The sequence below is a fragment of the Gavialis gangeticus genome, unplaced genomic scaffold, assembly GCF_001723915.1.
Source record: "Gavialis gangeticus isolate Ggan-Ray unplaced genomic scaffold, GavGan_comp1, whole genome shotgun sequence".
NCBI classification, from domain to species: domain Eukaryota; kingdom Metazoa; phylum Chordata; order Crocodylia; family Gavialidae; genus Gavialis; species Gavialis gangeticus.
Genome location: NW_017729022.1, coordinates 36822231 through 36830850, shown reverse-complemented (window position 1 = coordinate 36830850; position 8620 = coordinate 36822231). Strand labels below are relative to the sequence as shown.

The 8620-nt window shown below is 45.3% G+C and overlaps 1 protein-coding gene across 1 annotated transcript in view; it reads right to left on the bottom strand.

Annotated features, from left to right (window-relative positions):
- The window catches only part of OTOGL (otogelin like), a 187639-nt gene that overhangs the window by 113844 nt on the left and 65175 nt on the right, over positions 1 to 8620 (bottom strand). Inside the window, exons 19-20 of the mRNA XM_019514788.1 lie at positions 6205 to 6414; positions 4882 to 5047 (exon numbers count right to left, since the gene is read on the bottom strand). Of these exons, the coding sequence (XP_019370333.1) occupies positions 4882 to 5047; positions 6205 to 6414 (376 nt within the window). The remainder of the gene's footprint in view (positions 1 to 4881; positions 5048 to 6204; positions 6415 to 8620) is intronic.

Below are 8620 nucleotides of genomic sequence, written 5' to 3'. Positions count from 1 at the left end.
TGCACTCTATGCCATCTTCCAGGTCATTGATGAAGATATTGAACAAAACCGGCCTCAAGAATGACCCCTGGGGCACTCCACCTGATACCAGCTCCCAACTAGACATCAAGCCATTGACTACTAGCCTCTGAGCCTGATGATCCAGCCAGTTTTCCATCCACCTTACAGATCATTCATTGAACCCATACTTCTTTAGCTTTCTTGCTTGATACACTGGAGAAGACTGTATTAAAAGCCTTGCTGAAGTCAAGGTACGCCACCATCCACTCATCTCCCCACATCCACAGAACCAGTCATCTCATCATAGAAAGCAACCAGGTTGGTCAAGCATGACTTGCCCTTGGCAAATCCATGCTGACTGTTCCTAATCACCTTCTTCTTCAAGTGATTAGAAATGGATTACTTAAGGAATCTGTCCCTATAGTCATCAATCAACAATCCTCCACAGTTGAGGACAATTATCTTCCATGATTGCTTTGTCTGCGGATCTGAAGAGGGCTGATGAAGCTGATCCAGGATCAGGCTCTGCTGCAATTTGAGCACATATTTCTGTGTGGAGTGGGGGGCTCTAAATTCTTGATTCGTGCCACAACATGCTGGTTCTGCTGCTCCCACTTCTCCATCTCCTGTTATCATCAAGAGGTTTCAAAGTACTGAGATCTTTGCAGCAGACTCTGCCTCCACTTGGGGGGTGGGGGATTGCAGTGGCCCTGGATGATAGTCTTCCATGAGTTGATGTTACATTTTTTCCAAGCTGGACTTCAGGATGTTCCTGAAGCACTTTTTCTGCCCTTCTCTTGAGGGTATGCCTCAACAGAGCTGGAGGAATAAAACTTGCTTCGGAAAACTAAAGTCAGACATCTGGATAATGTGACTAGCACAGCAAAGTTGATGTTGGATGATTATTGCCCCGATGCCCATGGTGCTTGCTTGTGAGACAAAGCTAATGTTGAGTCTGATATTGCAATCTTCAAATGCCTGTTCTCAGGTGTCCAAAGACTGCACTTGCACTTTTAAGGCTATGCTGGATTTCTTCATTGATGTCAGCCTTCTGAGAGAGATGGCTTCTGAGGTGCAGAAAATACTCAGCATTCTCCAGAGTCTCACTGCAAATCTGAATTACCAGAGCTGGGGATTGCTCAGTAAGAGCTTGTTGAAGGAGTACCTTAATCTTCTGAATGTCAGTCCCATTTTCTTGAATGCCTTGGTAAAGACATTAACAATTGCCTGAAGGCAGTAGCAGATTAGTATTTCTTAGGACCCTGGGCAAACAAAAAAATTGGAGGCCCCCCACCAGGTTGCCGCTGTGCCCACCAGGGAGCTGCTGCTGGGCCCAATGTGGCCCAGCCCCTCCACCCGGTGGGTGTCAATCAACCAGGGCTGCAGTCCCCCAGCACTGTGAGATGGGTCAGGGGCAGGGCATGGGTTCCATGCCACCCATAGCTGCCTGCCTGCCCCTCTGCTGGCCCTGGCAGGGGCAGGGGGGCTGTTCTGTCTCAGCAGTGCTGATGCCAGCAGCCACCCACAGACTGTAGAGAGCAGAAGCAGGGCCGCCCATAGGGTCTCCTAGCAACAGATAGCTCCAGGAAGCCGCCACCACCACCCATACAGAGTCCTATGTCCATCCCCAAGCCTCTGGCCCTGCCCCCAGCTGGAGGGAAGGAGGCACGCACTGCCTGTCCCAGATGCCTGTGGCCAGGATGCCTGTCTGGGTCAAGCTGCCCCTGGAACCCCAGGGGGCCTCTGATTGGCAGGGGCCCCTGGGCCTATGCATTAATCCACCCCTACTTCCAAGTGAGCACACATTACAGCACCATCAGCATACTGGAGTTCGATGCCTGAGGTTGGGGATGGTCTTGATTTTAGCTCAGAGTCAGCTGAGATTAAACAACTTTCCATCCATTCAATAGTTTAGCTTCACTCCAACTGGAAGCTTGTTGGTGGTCAGATGTACCATCATGGTAAAGAGTATTGAGAAGAGTGCTGGAGTGATGACACAGCCTTGCTTAACTCCCGTCCTAACCTCAAAGGGATCTGTGATAGATCTGTTACTGAAAACCACTGCTCGCATACTGTCAAGGAGCAGGCAAGATGAATTTTGCCAGTGATGAATTTGGGTGGGCAGCCATACTTCAGATGGATCCTCCACAGTGCTTCTTGGTTGATAGAGATGAAGGCTTTCATGTAGTCAAAGAAAACCACGTAGAGAGTTTTCTATTGTTCCCAGCATTTTTCCTGCAACTGGTAGGTAAGCAGTGAAGATCATGTCAGTTGTGCCTCTTGATGCCTGAAACCCACACTGAAATTCCAGGAGGAGTTCTTCACAAGTGAAAGGAGACTGTTCAGAAGGGTTTTTACAATGATCTTCCTGTGGTGGACAGCAAGGTGATCCTTCTATAGCTTCCACAGTTGGTCTTGTCTCTTTTCTTGAAGATTGTCACAATCTTATTATCTCTAAGGTCGTTTGGGATTTCATCATTCCAGATCATTAAGATGGGGGCTTGGAGCTCTGATCGAGTGCCTCTCCTCCTGGGCTTGAATGTTTCAATGGGAATTCCATCAGCTCCAGATGCTTTGTAATTCTTCTTCTACTTAATGGCTTTCCTAACCTCATCAGAGGTTAGAGGGATTCCAAAATCATCTCTGACTGGGTGTTGCAGGATGGAGTTGAGAGCACTCTCACCAGCAACAGTGTCTCAACAAAGGAGGTCTTCAAAATGCTCCTTCCAACAGGTATTGATGGCTCCCCTTTCCTTGATCAGGTCTCTTCCGTCCTTAGATCTGAAAGGGGCTGTTCTCAGAGTGCTTACGCTCAGACAGAAGATGGCTTTGGTGGCATTGGAAAAGCCATGCATAGCATAGATATTATTGAGATGTTGAATCTCCTTCACCTTGTCTTCCTACCATCTGTTCTTCATATCACAGGTCCTCATTTGGACCCCAGCCTTGGGCAGAGGAAGATTAAGGTTTATTAGTCCCCTGGGCAAACAAAATTGGAGGCCTCCTCCCCCTGTGGGGGCTGGATGGGGGAGAGGGGATGGGGGGACCCCTCCCCTCCTGGTGCTGCCTCTGCCAAGGGCAGAGTGGGCCTCCATGCCCCATGGGGGAGGCTGGGTGGACCCAGATGGGCTGGGGGTAGGGAGCACATGCCCACCTCTTCTCCCTGCCTCCCTTCCCCGCCATCCCTGCCCCCATGGCCAACAGGTTAAGGGTGGATGAGGGCTGCCTACTGCCAACTCAGGTCTCTCCACTCTGCTGCTTTTGCCCCATGGGCACCCTCACTCCCTGCCATGCACATAGCCACACACACGCACACACCCTCCCTACCATAAGCACACACGCTCACTCTCTGGACTTGGACACACAGACACAAAGACACTCTGCCTGCCATGAACACACACACACACTTTCCCCTCACAGGACCTCCCCCCTCTGCCCCAGCCAATCCTTATGAGGGCATTTCTTCTCCCCACTGCACCATGTCCCCAGCCCCAAGCAGGGGGGTGGCAGGCACTCATCTTGGTGAGCATGGCCAGGCCACGGCCAAGCAAGTGGAGCCATGCGCTGTACTCAGTAAACTACTTCTGGTAGCGCCGCACTGGCCACACCCCAAACAGGATCCCTTGCAGGCTAGACTGCTGCCCACCTACAAGGGGAAAACTGCCATTTCCAAGGAAACTCAGGCAGGGCGATGGGGGTGGGGGGAACGACCCAGGCATCCAGGGGCTGGTGATTGGCAAGGTTCCCTGGATCCAGGCCTCACTGGCCTGTGCATTAATGTATCTATGGCCTTGACTTGTTGGTGACTCAATTTCTTTGCTTGGAGTTGATGTCATTCTGCTAAGCACAAAAAGCCTTGGATCAACTCTTAGATTAACTCAATCAACTCTTGGATCTCCCCATCATTCTCAAGCTAGTCTTGATGTTTCTGGTAGAGAACCCAAGTGTCTTTTCACAGGTGCTGCTGATGGTGGACTTGAATGCTCCCTGAGTGCTCCTGATGTTCTCTCATTGTTGTGTGGGAGTTTTTTGTTGAGGCACTGGTAGAAGAGGTCTCACTTGATTAGGTCCTTGAGTTCTTCAAAATTGATCTTTTGTCTGCATTGCTTCCGTTGCAGCCATCATTTGGGAGCCAGTTTGTCCCTGAAGTAGGTTTCATCTTTATCTCTAACCATAAAGATTATGGTAAAGCCCTAATGTACAAGGTTTATTTTCCTTTCCAAACTGTTTATCAGTAACTACAATTCTGGGTATATCCAATATCCATATAAACAGCAGCTTCCTATTTGAATCTTGTTAAATACTTGATCTCCATGACCTCCTATAGCAATGTATCCCACAGTCTACTTACATAGTGTATAAAAGTATATATGATTGTAGACTGCAAATTCTCCATCTCTTAAATCAAACTCAAGCCCCCTAGTCTTTATTATAAGAAAATATTTCTGACCCACTTTACATACTTGACATATTTCTATCATGATCCTTTTCATTTGTCTTCCCAAAGATAAGGAATCACACTTTTTCTTATATTTCATATACAAGATTTCTTATTTGCCACCTCCCCTTTCTAGCACCTTCTATAAAAGTTGAACCACCTCCAGCAAGTTCTTTTTTGAGACTTTTTGATGAGGGAGGCTAGATTCAGATGAACCCTTGGATCTTGAACCATTTTTGCACACAGTATTTAAGGCAAGGCTATACTATTAAGACACAAAGGTATTATTTTTAATATTGTTAAATATTTAGATTATATTATATTTTAATATTCAAAAATAATTTTATTAAAATATTATTCAACCCAACATCTCCATACGAGCTACGACAGAAAGTCATATTTCAAAGACATACAGACATTTAGAACAATTTAAAGTGACTCACAGTGGAACACAGAACTTGAATGACTCTTCAAAGTATTTCCCATCAGGACAATTACATCCTTCAGCACAATCAGGTCCACAGACATTCAGGGTAGAAAGGGAAGCACAGGAGCGTTCACAGGTAGAGGAACAATGGTGATACACCATGCCACTGTGACATACTACAGCTGGGAGAAGAACACATTAAAATGTTGAATTGAAATAATATCACTGACAAACATAAAACAGTATGAAATAACCAAGAGGGATATGATCTCCCATATTTTCCAAAGAGTTATGCCAAGCTATGCCCACAAGATTCTTAGGTAAAAACAAAAAAATTTCAGATTACAGTCGTGTTTAGAAAATACTTTGCTTCACAGGTCTTGCAGTTTTCAATTATTAAATGCAAGATGTTTCATTGAATTGCTGATACTTTTCCATTTTTTTCTTTTTAGTATAAAGTATTTTCAGTGTATTTCTAATAACTGAGGTTTCCATGACATAAGGAGAGTCCAGTGGTTTAGGCATCAAGCTAGAATTTGGGAGATCTGGATTCAACTCCCTGTTCTGCCCCTAAATTCTTATGTAATCCATGACAAGTCTCTTTTCTGTGCTTCTCTGAGACTTGTGGGCTCCTCTGTGCTTCAGTTCTTCATTTTTAAAACAAAAATATTAAGGAACAGAGACAAGAAATTATAATTTATATCCTTAGATCTTTTACATGCCAGGGAGTATATGCACTAAATAGAGGAAAATTTAAAGGGTAGAATGAAAAGTGAAAAGCAGGAAAGGTAATCTATTTTTCTCTTATTTTCTAAAAAACTTCCAAACCAACTTTGCGCAATTTTTTTCAGGAGAAAAAACCTCCTTGGCTTGCATTTAAAAACCTTCAAATTCAGCACTTTTAGTAACTGTTCTTCTATTCAGTACCTGAATTATGGGGTCAGTTATTGTAGCTGTACTAAAATCAGCAAGTTTTTCCTAATGTGCAATAACTCTCCCCCAGCAAGACTTGACATTCCCAGCAATGCAGCTGACATTCTGTGTATTCACTTCGTATAGAATCAGATTTTTTAACTGTGGTCCTCTAATCAATAGCAGTCCAAAAAGCTATAGTAAGTTGTTCACAGATCATACCACCCCCCCAACTTTCCATTAAAAATTGAATTAAGGAATAGAGGGTAAATAGTGGTCTGCTGGTCCAAAACATATGGGACAACCACTCTGTTTCATCCAAACACAGTGGTTAATACAAGCTAAAACAAATCTGTGCTTTATACAACTATCATCCTTATTGAATTCACATTTCTAAAATTAATCTAGTTCTACAATTGTTACTCACCACAGTATGAAATATGAGTTCGGAAATCAACAGTAATTCCATGTTTGCCACAGATATAGGCATAATGTGCAAGTGCGTTACACAAACAGCTGCTTCCACATTTACACGCATCAAAACGGCACAGCTGGTAGTATAATCCTGGGCTTACATAGGCATGACATGGAGCAAAAAGTTCTTGATGGACGATATCACAAAGGGAAGCATACCCAACTGGAAAAAGGCAACATTTTATTTTTAGCTGCATCTTAAATACATCTGTTGCCAAATAAAAATAATATAAAAATATGCCACGTCATACAACTATGCAATAAAAGCTTCTGCCCAAAGTAGTTACATAAAAGAATGAAATTTTTGCAATGTCAGATTTAAATTACAATACCAGTAAATTTCCCTTAGATAAACACAGCTAAATAAATATCTGTGTTTTCCTATAATCACATCAAGAAAGCATGTAAATGGAAATAGAATATATTTCAAGTAAAATAATTAAGGAAAGTCTTTGAGAGTTTTGCACTTCTGCACAATTGATACTATATTCAGTCTTACTGCCTGCAATGGCCAATCCTTTATGGCATGCAGGCTCTGCATATATTTCCAATTAGAGCACTGGGATACAAGTATACCAATGTCACTGCTCTCTCTACATGTCCCAATGGGTTTCCTAGGGTTGCTGATTGCTTTCTGGCCAGTTCATTGTCCTTCTTATCTGGCACAAAACACTCAATTATTTTTGCTCTGATATTGGGCCCATTTCTTGCCTTGGCCATTTTATCTCATGGCATTAACAGAAGCAGCAGATTGCAAGCTTGGCTGTTGCATGATGGGATAGCTGCTATGTGGATGATTTCTTCATAGATTCATAGATGTAGGGTCGGAAGGGACCTTGTAGATCTTCTAGTCTGACCCCCTGCCATGGGCAGGAAAGAAAACTGTGCTCATATGACCCCAGCTAGGTAAACATCAAGCCTCCTCTTAAAGACCCCCAAGGTAGGAGCCAACACCACTTCCCTTGGAAGTTGGTTCCAGATCCTAGCCACCCTGACTGTGAAGTAGTGCCTTCTAATGTCCAGTCTAAACCTACTCTCTAGCAACTTATGGCCGTTATTCCTTGTTACTCTGGGAAGCGCTTGGGGGAACAAGGTCTCTCCCAATCCCTGCTGGTCCCCCCTAGTAAGTTTATAAACGGCCACCATGTCCCCCATCAGCCTTCTCTTGTGAAAGCTAAACAGGTTCAGGTCCCTGAGCCTCTCCTTGTAGGGCCTGCCCTGCTGTCCCCATGCAAGTGGCCCTCCTTTGGACCCTCTCAATGCTGTCTACATCCCTCCTGAAGTGCGGCACCCAGAACTGGACACAGTACTCCAGCTGCAGCCAGACCAGTGTCACATAGAGGGGGAGGATCACCTCCTTGGCCCTGCTTGTGATGCATCTGTGGATGCACGACAAGGTACGGTTAACCCTACTGACCGTGTCCTCACAATGTAGGCCCATGATCATCTTGGAGTTAATAATGACTCCAAGATCTCTTTCTGCCACCATGCTTTCGAGATGGGAGTTCCCCAGCCTATAGGTATGCTGATGATTCCTACTGCCTAAGTGCAGCACCCTGCACTTGTCAGTATTGAATCCCATCCTATTTTCATTTGCCCACCCCTGTAACCTGTCCAGGTCCCACTGTAATCTATCCTTCCCTTCTAGCGTGCTCATCTCACCCCAAATCTTGGTATCATCCACGAATTTAAACAGTGTGCTTTTCATCCCCTCGTCCAAGTCGCTAATAAAGAAATTGAACAGTGTGGGCCCAAGGATCGAGCTCTAGGGGACTCCACTGCCCACTTCCTTCCAGGTCAAATATGACCCATCCACCACCACTCTCTGAGTACAACCCCTCAGCCAATTTGCAATCCATCTGACTGCGTAGGCATCATTGCCACAGTCACCTAGCTTTTCAATGAGAATGGGGTGGGAAACAGTGTCAAAGGCCTTCCTGAAGTCCAGAAAGACTACATCTACCGTGATACCTGCGTTCAGTGATTTTGTGACCTGATCGCAGAAGGCAATCAGGTTGGTCTGACAGAACCTGCCCCTAATGAAACCATGCTGGTTGCCCTTAAGCATCATCCCTGCTGCTGGCCCACCACAGATGTGATGCTTGATAATCTTCTCAAAGAGCTTCCCCAGGATTGAAATAAGACTAATGGGCCTATAGTTGCCCAGGTCCTTCCTCTTCCCTTTTTTAAAGATGGGAACCACATTGGCCTTCTTCCTGTCGTCCGGCACCTGGCCAGAGCACCACGAGTGGTCGTAAAGCCATGCCAGGGGCCCCGCCATAACCTCTGCCAATTCCCTCAACTCCCTGGGGTGGAGAGCATCTGGACCTGCTGATTTGAACATGTCCAGCCCCTCCAGAAGATCTCTA